The 13,066-nt window shown below is 32.7% G+C and overlaps 1 protein-coding gene and 1 long non-coding RNA gene across 2 annotated transcripts; both read left to right on the forward strand.

Annotated features, from left to right (window-relative positions):
* Nucleotides 1-2,889: 2,889 nt before the first annotated feature.
* Nucleotides 2,890-4,560, forward strand: LOC139513321 (uncharacterized). Its single transcript, XR_011662428.1, has 2 exons — nucleotides 2,890-3,205; nucleotides 4,110-4,560. It is a non-coding gene; the product is annotated as an uncharacterized lncRNA (long non-coding RNA).
* A 7,414-nt stretch (nucleotides 4,561-11,974) lies between these two features.
* LOC139511072 (complement C1q subcomponent subunit A-like) lies at nucleotides 11,975-12,382 on the forward strand. The gene has a single exon (XM_071297643.1). The coding sequence runs from the start codon at nucleotides 11,975-11,977 to the stop codon at nucleotides 12,380-12,382; it is 408 nt and encodes a 135-aa protein (XP_071153744.1).
* The last annotated feature ends 684 nt before the right edge of the window (nucleotides 12,383-13,066 follow it).

Below are 13,066 nucleotides of genomic sequence, written 5' to 3' on the forward strand. Positions count from 1 at the left end.
ACATTACTGAAAATGATATAAAAATCTATGTACTGAATAGTGATGTTTCCTAAAAGTACTGTTTATATAGCGGCATTTGATGTACTGTTTAGTAATGTTTCCTAAAAGTACTGTTTATATAGCGGCATTTAATGTACTGTTTAGTGATGTTTCCTAAAAGTACTGTTTATATAGCGGCATTTAATGTACTGTTTAGTGATGTTTCCTAAAAGTACTGTTTATATAGCGGCATTTAATGTACTGTTTAGTAATGTTTCCTCAAAGTACTGTTTTTATAGCGGCATTTAATGTACATGTTAACGCTAGTCAAATTGTTGGTAGTGTATCTATACAAAATCTTTTTGAGGTCTTAAAATGTTTTTGTATCAATGCTCAGTATTAGACTGTATCATGAAGTTGTGAAAAATTGACAGAAATATGCGGAGCAAAAGACTGTGTGCTTGCATCATCCATTTTTGTTCAGCAGGTCATAAAACACTGATAACTTGTACAAAAATTCTGTACAAATTATAATTTGTACAACATTACAACTTGTACACAACATATACATGCATTGGGGGAGGGTCTAAAACGCGGAAATGAAAAATGAGTGTATTATAACTAATATCTTTGGAACTGCTAAAGCTAAATTAATAAATAAAACTGATTTTGAAAGCTAATATAAATAGTCTATAAGATAAAATTAAAAACATATATATTTGATTATGCTTTTTTATCGAAAAGTTGACCGGAAGCCTTTCTTAGTGCAACTATGGCAACGCATTTTTGAACATTAAAACTTAAATTCACGAAAAAGCATATATCCCGGTCAAAATCTGTAAATTGACTCTTAAAGACATTTAAATGACAAATAATATGATATAAAAATATATATATATTACTATAAAAGGACAAAAAGTTGACCGGAAGAACCCCTTGTACACAAATATGGAAATGAAATTTTCAACTTTGAATTAAAATTCACAAAAATATGAAAGCCCGGTCAAAGTCTGTAACTTGATTCTTAAAGACATTTAAATGACAAATAGTATGATATACAAAAAAATAAATATATTACTATAAAAGGACAAAAAGTTGACCGGAAGTCACCCTTGTATACAAATATTGAAGTGAAATTTTCAACTTTGAATTAAAATTCACAAAAATATAAATTGCCCGGTAAAAATCGAGAACAAGTTTCGAAAAGACAATTTAATGAAAAATGATATGATATAAATAAAAATATATGAAACTAAAATTGCAAAAACTTGACCTGTGGCCTAGCTTGTGTTTTAATCTTGACCCCATTTTATGGAAAAAAATAATGACTAAAACTAGATATAAAAAAAGAATCTAAATCTTCGTGCAAAGCAAAGAACTTGCTATTTTTATTTCATTTAATTTAATTTCAATAGTATCAACATACTTATCATTTCTGATATTTCATGTATTTAGATATTAACAACCCTCCTCCTTTTTCCCCCGGGCTTGGGACCGGCGTTGGCAGAGTTATTGTTGATTTTTTTTGGTTTTTTTTTCTTTTCTTCTTATTTTGCTTAAATATTTATTGATACACTACACTCAGTGGTATTTATTTATCTATTTCTTAACTATTTTATGTCGGAAAAATAATGTTCAAATTTATTTCAAGAACAGGTATATTGTTAACATTTTTAAAATTTATTTCAAATTTATCAAGGCTGTAAATCGGGACGTGTAAATTGCTATAAAATTTCAGTTAAACTATCTATGTACTTCACAGAACCAGCTGTTTCCTCTCATCATATTTTTTTTAGCACAAGACCGATGTGTCCAGACATCACACATTTTACGCCCTGTTTTTCCTTCACAGCCTACCATATCCTCTATTGTATCCGGTTTTCCGCAGTCACAGTTTATTGAGATAATGTGGGTTTTAGTTTTCAGATTTTTTGGAGCTTTTGGAGCTTTACCGAAATAATTTTTTTGAACATGTGTGAATTTACCATTTTCAAGACAATGAATTAAATGTTCTCTCATATATTTTTGCTCGTATGTGATATGAGTACCTCCTTTAAACCCAGATTGACAAAATTCAAGAGCATTTGCAATTGCAAAAAGTCCACAATATATGCTGTTTTGTTGTTTTTGGACATCGGGTATTCTTATTATTAATTTTTTCTTGTCTTTACCGTAGACTTGCGTTAACTGATATTCTAATGAAGTTGTTAAATTTAATTGTTAAACTGATGGAATAGACTGAACACTAGAAAGAGGGACTGATGGAATAGACTGAACACTAGAAATAGGGACTGATCTTGATAAAAAAAAAACATGTAAATATTACCAACACAACAGGTGCCACTTGTGGGGCAGGCTCTGATTACTATTCTTGAGCACCTAAGTTCACCCCAAGTTTAGGTTGTGTTGTGTTTTGTGTACTTTTTGTCTGTTTATTTGGTACTTTTTAACCGTAGTTTGTCACATTATTTTAAACTTACGAGTTTGCATGTGACTTTGGTCTCTCTCGCCTCTCGAAATTAATTTACTTTCAACCCTAAAATTTCTCTAGCTTAACCATTGATTTCGAATTATTTACATGGTACAACGAGAGTATTTTACATGTAAACGTCACTCCTTAAAGGCGGATAAGGGGGGGGGGGAGGGAGGGCGGGCCCCCCTTTTTTGGAAAAAAAAAATGGTTGCTTATATAGGGAATCACTGAAGCGTGACTGGAGCGGGCCCTCTCTTAGGCAGTTAGTGGGCCCCCACTTGTGAACATTTCTGGATCCGCCACTGCTCCTTATTCTGAAAAATGTTATTTCTGCATGTTGATGTGGGAAAAAAAGTTGATCATCCTTTTCTGTCGATATACTTTTTCAAGTTACTTCTTATCGGATTTTAAATCTTACATTATGAGATCCATAGTTCAAGACAGGCAAGATAAAATAGTATTGGGAAATCAACACATGCTTATCAAAGGTATTCCATAGAACTTCAAAGCGTTTAATTTATGACTACAAAATGACATTGAAATTTGTTTTCGTATTTGTTTCAGTTCTAGCGTGCTCATATGCGCTATTGTTGAACAATTTAACACCGCCAGAACTCGAACAGTTAAAAGCCGAAATCAAAGCTGATATAATGAAGGAAATAACTTCTGAATTACCAATTCAAATATCGAATGGATTAAAATCTAACACAACACGACATATTATCGCTGAAATTGTGAAACAAATGTCTTCAGGTAAACTTTAATGTTTTGATAAGTATAAGGTTTTCAGCCCTATACACATGTATTCTAGAACACAGTGTCTCAACCATAATATACTGATTATATCCCGACTGATCATTTCAACACAACAACAAAAAAACATTCCGTATCATATGTGACTAGCATATTTACCTGAAAAAACTTTATTCTTCTGAGCAATGAGGGATGATATTCAACAAGTGATGGTATAAGTTGGGTGATGTTTTTTTGCTCATTGCGTTGTCACTTGTTTTTTTTTTTACCTATGAGTCAGTATATCCCTTTGGTATCTTCCGTCTATATTTTATGACTTTCATCGTCAACTAATTCTTTTAACCGATTATAATACGAATGAACAAGATGACGGATTCCACTACGTGAACATAAAATGTTTACCCTTCCGCTGTATCTGTTTGTCTATTTGTCTGTTATTTCCTGACCTTTTTCCAGTTATGATTTTTATAACCCTTTTGGTATCTTTTTACCTTTTCGCATTAAGGAGAATGGTCAACTTGAATGGACACTGACTCTACAACACCAAAAGAAAGTTTGAAGTTTGCTCACCGAAAAAATGTATTCGTTCTCATCTCATCTGCTTTCGGTGGATTTAATTCTTCTTTTTTTTTATATATAAATTTGATTATTATCCCTTTGTTTCAATCATGTGATGTCAATTATGAATCCATTTACACACCGAGTATCAAGATTCAAAACCACGGAGGGTTCCATAACCTTGAGGAGTAGTTAATGAAAAGTTTTTAAGGGAGGGTAATTTAAACGCTGACTCGATGATCCAATTTCCACGGTTGAATTATCCACACGCGGTTTCGGATCGTGATACCCGGTGCGTTTTTATGTTTCTTTAATGCTTATATTTATATACAATCTTTTTCTGTAGACACACATATTGCTTTCATGGCTAGTTTATCTAACTCAATTACCAATCCTTCTAATGGACAACACATTATATTTGATAAATTACAAGTGAATGATGGTGGCTGTTATAATTCTCGACATGGAATATTTGTGGCATCAGTATCTGGACTGTATACTTTCACACTAAACATCGCCTCGCAACATCAATCAACTAGCCACACGCTTCATCTAAACATGATGGTCCGAGATAAACCATTGGGATATATATTTTTAGACGGCAATACCCAGTTTTGGTTTCGTAGATCGGATACTATAGTGGTACATTTGAACCAAGGAGATGATGTTTGGGTTAAAGCTTTCGATGTGGCCGGTACAGTCGTTATCAACGGAGATAATGGAAGATATTTACATAGCCATCTTTCTGGATTCCTAATAAGGAAAGATTGATATTAATAAATTAATTATGAACTAAACGATGATAGTTTTTAATGGAATGTAAACTACATAAATCTATATACATATCTATCTAGAACCGATGTGTTAAATTTACAGTTTTAATCATGCATTTATACAAGATTTTCTCTCTTATAATGAGCAAAAGGATAACTATATTTGGTATGTTCATACCTTGCAAGGTCCTCGCGCCTGTCATACAGTTTTCATTTAATCTTTGTTTCATTTCATGGATAAGTGAACAAGGTAAAGTCCATATCTCTGATACCATAAGCAATAGGTCAACTATATTTGGTGTATTTAGATATTTTACGCTGTACATGCCAGTCTTGTAGTTCATTTTTGACCTTGACCACATTATCATGGTTCATTGCTAAATGTTAAGGTTGTGTGTTTTTGTCTGTTTTTCTTAAACTATAAGCAATGCTTCAATTATATTTGATGTATGCAATGATTGTAAAGTGCATATGTCTGTCTGTCAGGTGACATCTGACCTCCGCCTCATTTTCATGGTTCAATCATCGGTCAATGTTGAGTTTTCTTAATTAAGTTTGATTCTTAGATACTATAAGCAATAGGTCAACTAAATTTGACGCATGGCATGATTTTAAGGTGTTACATGTCTGGCCTGGTTCATTCAAACTTGACCTCATTTAAATGGTTCATTTGTCAATCTAACGTGTTCGTGGTTTGGTCTGTTTCTTGTATACCATAAGCAATGGGTTAACTATATTCGGTGTATGGAATGATAACAAGATGAACATGCATGCATATCAGGCTTTTTTTTTATGACCCTGACCTCATTCACCTAGAGCATGTTTATGCCGGTTCATGTGATACTTGTAGTAAAACTTTGTATTTTGAATTATCAATATAAAACAATAGCCAGAAAAGTAATCGAGATATTTCAGCGTGTATACTTTTAATTTTATTTCAAAAAGGAATAACAAAGTTGTACTGAAATGATGAGCTATCTGTGTCATTCTCTTTTTTTGTACGAAGACATTAAATATCATGAAGGTAGACCTTTTCATTTTCTTGTTTTGATTTTATCAATGATGGTTACCAGTAACTAAGGGCATACGAACTATAGTTGTAGTCTGAGTATATTACCGCTTTGTACGACGATACATAAACAGTTAGACCTTTTGTTTTACTAATAAGTTTTCGTCGCCTCAACCCGTTTAAGACATTATTAGATTATGAATCAAATTTAACACGAGAAATTCTTCCAGTTGCTAGAAACATGAAAAAAACTCAAAAAGTCATATTTCCAGAGGGCAACATTTTCTCTTCAATAGTTTCGGTTCTTATAAATCCGTGTCTTTAAAGTATTTGACTTTGAGCGTTCTTCGTGAAGGTAAATCCATTAAAGCACTTCGGACGCATGAAATTTATATAACGTGTTGTTTTCATTTATTTCTTGTAAACATATTTTTAATATATATTTCCATGACACCAGGGAAATACATATGTGCCATTGACCACTGAGGGGCTCTGATCAACATGGCTAATGGGCATGGTGTTTCAACGCTTTGTCGCACAGCAAAATAATTTCCATGCGTAAATATTAAGAATGAACATGAATGCGGCCAGTTCTGTTTTAGACTAAAATCGTAAAAAAAACCGGAACAAATGCTAAAATGTGAAGAATTGAGTAATTTTATATGAATTATTAAGTTGTCAAGACAAGATGATGTTCTCGTAAGATACATACATAGTGGACCAACAGACTTTCATATCTCATATAGACAAGGAAAGTAGATGTATGATATTTACTGCAGATTGGATACAAGAAATTTTGACCGGACGTATTATGGTATTCAAATGTCCGGCGTCCGTCCGTCCGTCCGTTCGTCCGTCTGTCTGTCGAACCGTCGTACCGTCCGTCCGTCTATCTGTCTGTCTGTCTGTTCGGCGTCCACATGTCGCACCGTAACTTGAGAATCATCTAAATTTCATGAAACTTAACATAGTTGTTTCTTATGATAGTAAAACGATCTGTATACATTTTTGTGAGAATAAGATTTAAACTTTTTGAGCTACGGATCTTTATAAATAAAAAAGGGGGAGGAAGTAACATGTCGCGCCGTATCTCAAAAACGATTGATAATTATTGCTTAAACTTAAGATCTGTTTACTTTTTTGTGATGATTCAAAATTTTATTTTAGAGTTATTGAGTTTTTTTATAAATATAAAAATAAAAGGGGGAAGGGGTTCACAAGAAACTATTTATGTTTATTGCATATAACTTCACACATAAGACGAAGGGCGTATCATGCGCTCGTGGAGCCGCTGTTTTTTTTTATTAAGTCATACTTAAAATAGTCAAAATCATGGCATTTAATATTCGGTTTAGTGATAACGTTGTTTAAAAAAAAGCATAAATATATAGTGAAACTTTAATGATGTCATATAAAATAATGCTGGATAAAGATTTAACTCACACAAATGCTATTTGTAAAAAGAAAAAAAGTTTTGTTAAAGTAAACACTCCGACAAGAAGAATAATTGAACGACAGAGGATTGCCTCTCTTTGTACACGACCCTATAGGTGCTAGAAAAAACTGTGGAACTATTGTTTATAATTTTTTCTTCGCGCAAGATGTTTGAATGAAATAATTTTAAATATTTATCGAACATGGATGAATATAACAACTCATCAGAAATACCAGGCTTATAATTTTGTACGTTAGACTCATCCGTGACGCTCGATTTTTTAAAATATTAAGGATGCTCTAACCCAGTAATAGAATACCGTATCTGTATTTGGTAAACCTTTCAGACTTTTAGGTTCGCAATGCTCTATGACAATGTTCTTTTTGTTATTGTATTTTTTTTAATTCAAAATTTGAACACCATGTCAAAGATAATTGAGGGGGGGGCAAGGGGTTTAACTGTTATGCTGTTATGGGGCAATTTAATTCTTTGTTATCTGTTATTCTGAAAATATATTTGCTGTTAGCTGTTATTGTCTTATTCTTTGTTAGCTGTTATTGGGCTTTTAGTTTTTTTGTTATCTGTTATTGTGAAAATGTATTTGCTGTTAGCTGTTATTGAAAATTGGAATGTTAGCATTTTTTTTTGACAGTCAATATTCGGTATAAATTGAAGATCATTGGACATTGGGGTCTACCACTACTAATATGTTTGTCCCGTATTCAGAGAAGGATTCCATTAACATATACCCATCACAGAAGTGAGGTCCAGAACAATTCAAGTATATCTTATGATTATCCTTTGTAATAAATTCCATTTTTTATGAATGTGTATTTAGAATTATCTTAATTTTTTGTATGAGAATAATGTTCCTTGTTTCCCCTACGAACATATTAAATTAAAACAATTCTTAATATGACATAAAGGAAAACATATGGCCAGGAATATCTGACAAGGATCTCAATTAAGGACTAGGTCCTAACAACCACTTAACCTTTTATATAATATGGTACATATGTACTAGTAAATAGAATACATAGTTTAGTACGGAAACAATGGGTTGAAACGAAATAAATCTTTGTTTGTAATGAGTTATGTGCAGCTTCGGACCCAAGTACATGGTTGAAACTTTCATTGTACAATGCATTTGGTTCTGCTTTGAAAAGAATCACAGAGCTTTGTTAAAATAGTGGAATAAATTGGTTTTGGAGTGTCAAAATTCGTTCGAAGTACTTGATAAATTGCATGCTTATAATTGGTGCTTTTGATTTTTCTACCCTATATACAACATAATAATAACATTAACGGTACCAATTTTTCTGCTCGACAATACATGTCTCTTCAGTGATGCTCATGGCCAAAATATGTAAAATCCAAAGCTTATATAAAAGATGAAGAGCTATAATCCAAAAGTTCCAAAAAGTATAGACAAAGCCGTGAAAGGAATCCGAGCTTTGCATGAGGGAGATACAACTTTGCCTCATAGACTTATTAAGAAAAATTCACAAACCTCATTAGATGGTCATTTAGAAAAAGTCAGAATATTCACTCTTTTAGGTCATTTTTTTTATTAGCAACAAAGGGAGCATCAGTCAATATATATAAACAATACACCAACGTTTCATGAGAACTGCTGAAAGCATTTTTGAGTTATTTTTGAAAACTAGAAAATACCACCTTTTTCTAATGAATAAAATTCCTTAACTCAATAACATGAAATCTAAAATTAATGAAAATCGAAAGGGAGTTTACAACAATAGATATAAACATTTCAGCAAAGTTTCATGAGAACTGCTGAAAACATTTTTGTGTTAATGTCCGAAAACTGGAAAATCCACCCCTTTTTAATTAATAAAACCCGTTAACTCGGAAACGTAAAATCTAAAATTTATAAAAATTGAAAGTGACCTCATGTTAATAGATATAAACAATTCACCAAAATTCATTGCTTTGTGAAAGCATTTTTGAGATATTATCAGAAAACTGAAAAAAAAACCACCAATTTTATTGAATAAAAACCCATTACCCAGAAACTTAAAATCTAAAATTTATAAAAAAAAAAAAAAAAAAAAGGGAGCTCACGTCAATAGATATAAACAATTTCCCAAAGTTTAATGCAAATTGGTGAAAGAGTTTTTGAGTTAATGTCCGACATGTTGACAACAGACGGACAACAGTATACCATAATACGTTCCGTTAACAGGCGTATACAAATATTATAATATATTGAGTAGTAATTTAAACACATTCTAGATACATAAATTAATACTAAAAACATAGTCATAGAAAATGGAATGCATTACAAAGAATTATATCCTTAATAAGAAATACTGATTTGTCAAAGACCATATTATTTTAATATTTCATTTACTGTTATCTGTTTTTGTCCATTTTAATTCCTTGTTATCTGTTATGAGCCAAATCAATTTGCTGTTTTGCTGTTATTGGGACCCCCCTTGCCCCCCCTCATAATTTATGTCAACACAAAGAAGTCCTGTCTATAGATGAACAAAGTGCGCTCAATTATAAACAGCATATTTTTATAAACGTTTACTTTATGTTTCGTTTTGGATGTGTTTATCTATGGAGACATTACGTGAAACCTCCTTAATAAATATCTGGATGCCGGCATATAATTTGTTGTATAACTTGGTAACTCAACATATACCCTCACGACACTTACCAAAGAGGAAATCCTGGATAATCATAGGTCTGTTCTATGTTCCTTTGGAATTTCAACCAAAGATGAAGAACTGGATCTTCCATCACTGTATTGGATACCTAAACTACATAAGTGTCCTTACAAACAACGGTATATTGCTGGGTCTTCCAAGTGCTCCACGAAACCTCTTTCTAAATTATTAACATCTATTTTATCAGCAATCAAAGACGGGCTTCAAAGTTATTGTGAAACTGCCTATTCTAGAGGTGGCGTGAATCAGATGTGGATACTTAAAAATTCAAAAGATCTTTTAGAGTACATACAATCTAACTCTCTTTCATCTTGTAACAGTATTAAAACATTTGACTTTTCTACCCTGTACACAAGTATTCCACATTCCAAACTAAAAGACAAATTGAAAGAGTTGATATTACTTTGCTTCATAAAAAAGAATGGCCAACGTAGATACAAGTATCTTGTCTTAGGGAGGGATAAATCCTACTTTGTAAAGAATCACTCTGATTCAAACAAAAAATTCTCTGAAACTGATATTATCAAGATGCTTGATTTCTTGATTGACAACATATTTGTTACGTTCGGAGGACGTGTTTTTCAACAGACTGTCGGCATTCCAATGGGAACAAACTGTGCCCCTCTACTCGCCGACTTGTTTCTTTATTATTATGAGGCTGACTTCATGCAGGAACTTCTTAAGAAGAAAGATAAGAAGTTAGCAATATCCTTTAACTCTACTTTCCGCTATATAGATGATGTTCTTTCACTAAACAATTCAAAATTTGGTGACTATGTGGAACGCATCTATCCAATCGAACTAGAGATAAAGGATACTACAGATACAGTTAAGTCGGCTTCATATCTTGACTTACATCTAGAAATTGACAATGAGGGTCGGTTGAAAACAAAACTTTACGACAAAAGAGATGATTTCAGCTTTCCAATTGTGAACTTTCCATTTCTAAGTAGCAACATTCCAGCAGCACCTGCATACGGGGTATATATCTCCCAATTGATACGATATTCCCGTGCTTGCATTTCCTATCATGATTTTCTTGATAGAGGTTTGCTGCTCACAAGGAAGCTATTAAACCAAGAGTTCCAAATGGTAAAGTTGAAATCATCCCTTCGTAAATTTTACGGACGCCATCACGAGTTGGTTGACCGTTATGGAATAACCGTTTCACAAATGATATCGGATATGTTCCTTACGTCGTAACTACAATCCCCTTCCCTTTCATGAATATGACCTACCGAATTAGACTATTTACCGGATTTGTAATCACTTAAGCAACACGACGGGTGCCACATGTGGAGCAGGATCTGCTTACCCTTCCGGAGCACCTGAGATCACCCCTAGTTTTTGGTGGGGTTCGTGTTGTTTATTCTTTAGTTTTCTATGTTGTGTCGTGTGTACTATTGTTTTTCTGTTTGTCTTTTTTATTTTTGGCCATGGCGTTGTCAGTTTGTTTTAGATTTATGAGTTTGACTGTCCCTTTGGTATCTTTCGTCCCTCTTTTGTAACATATTTGTTTTGTCCAAGTCTTGTATGATAATCAATCTTAAACGGAAATTAAAAGCTTAAAGGGATCAGACAGATGCAAGAAAATTCTGTGTACATAGGTTAAAGTTTTATCAAAATACAAGAATTTTTTTTTTAATGATTTTATTGACATGAGAGATTTGTCCAATCTGTCCAGCCTATCCGTTTGAGAATAAAAGCAAACTAGTGACATTTTCATTTACTTGTCGAATATAAACATTGTATATGCATAGATATGTTCTAATAGTGAAAATATCTCTGTTTTGGATTTCTTTTTTCACAATATGTTGTTTCAAATACATTTATTGCTTCCTGTAGTATTATTTACTGGAATAGACTGTTTAGCTTATGGTAAGTAAACATTTTTTTCCATACAGTTTCTTATACTGAATTCAAGATTTGCAAGACATTGCAACAAAGACATATGTCTGTATAAACTTGGACCTCAAACGTTGCAACAGACTGCAAAGATCTGTATTTTAAAACAGACCAATACTTACATCAAGGAATTACTAGTATATATCGCATAGTTAATCAATTCTCTGCTTGGCTGACATTTTCATTTAAATCAGAAAATTGCAAGATTTCAAAGATATAGCGGTATAACGGAAAAGTAATGAAAGTATGTTATTTCTTTATGCTAGAATTAATTTTAATTTCCACGGTTGAATTATCCACACGAGGTTTCGGATCGTGATACCCGGTGCGTTTTTATGTTTCTTTAATGCTTATATTTATATACAATCTTTTTCTGTAGACACACATATCGCTTTCATGGCTAGTTTATCTAAATCAGTAACCAATCCATCTAATGGACAACACATTATATTTGATAAAGTACAAGTGAATGATGGTGGTTGTTATAATTCTCGACATGGAATATTTGTGGCATCAGTATCTGGACTGTATACTTTCACACTAAACATCGCCTCACAACATCAATCAACTAGCCACTCGCTTCATCTCAACATTATGGTCCGAGATAAACCATTGGGATTTATATTTTTAGACGGCAATACCCGTTTCTGTTTTCGTAGATCAGATACTATAGTGGTATATTTGAACCAAGGAGATGATGTTTGGTTTAAAGCTTTCGATGTGGCCGGTACAGTCGTTATCAACGGAGATAATGGAAGCTATTTACATAGCCATCTTTCTGGATTCCTAATAAGGAAAGATTGATATTGATAAATTAATTATGAACTAAACGATGATAGTTTTTAATGGAATAGTAACTTACATAAACTACATAAATCTATACATAACTATCTAGAACCGATGTGTTAAATTTACAGTTTTAATCATGCATTTAAACAAGATTATCTCTTATAATGAGCAAAAGGATAACTATATTTGATATGTTCATACCTTGCAAGGTCCTCGAGCCTGTCATACAGTTTTCATTTAATCTTTGTTTCATTTCATGGATAAGTGAACAAGATAAAGTCCATATCTCTGATACCATAAGCAATAGGTCAACTATATTTGGTGTATTTAGATATTTTACGCTGTACATGCCAGTCTTGTAGTTCATTTTTGACCCTGACCACATTATCATGGTTCATAGCTAAATGTGAAGGTTTTGTGTTTTTGTCTGTTTTTCTTAAACTATAAGCAATATTTCAATTATATTTGATGTGTGAAATGATTGTAAGGTGCATATGTCTGTCTGTCAGGTGACATCTGACATCCGCCTCATTTTCATGGTTCAATCATGGGTCAATGTTAAGTTTTCTTAATTAAGTTTGATTCTTAGATACTATGTCAACTAAATTTGACGCATGGCATGATTTTAAGGTGTTACATGTCTGTCTCGGCTGGTTCATTCAAACTTGACCTCATTTAAATGGTTCATTTGTCAATCTA

Source organism: Mytilus edulis, chromosome 2 (genome assembly GCF_963676685.1).
Source record: "Mytilus edulis chromosome 2, xbMytEdul2.2, whole genome shotgun sequence".
Classification (NCBI taxonomy): Eukaryota; Metazoa; Mollusca; class Bivalvia; order Mytilida; family Mytilidae; genus Mytilus; species Mytilus edulis.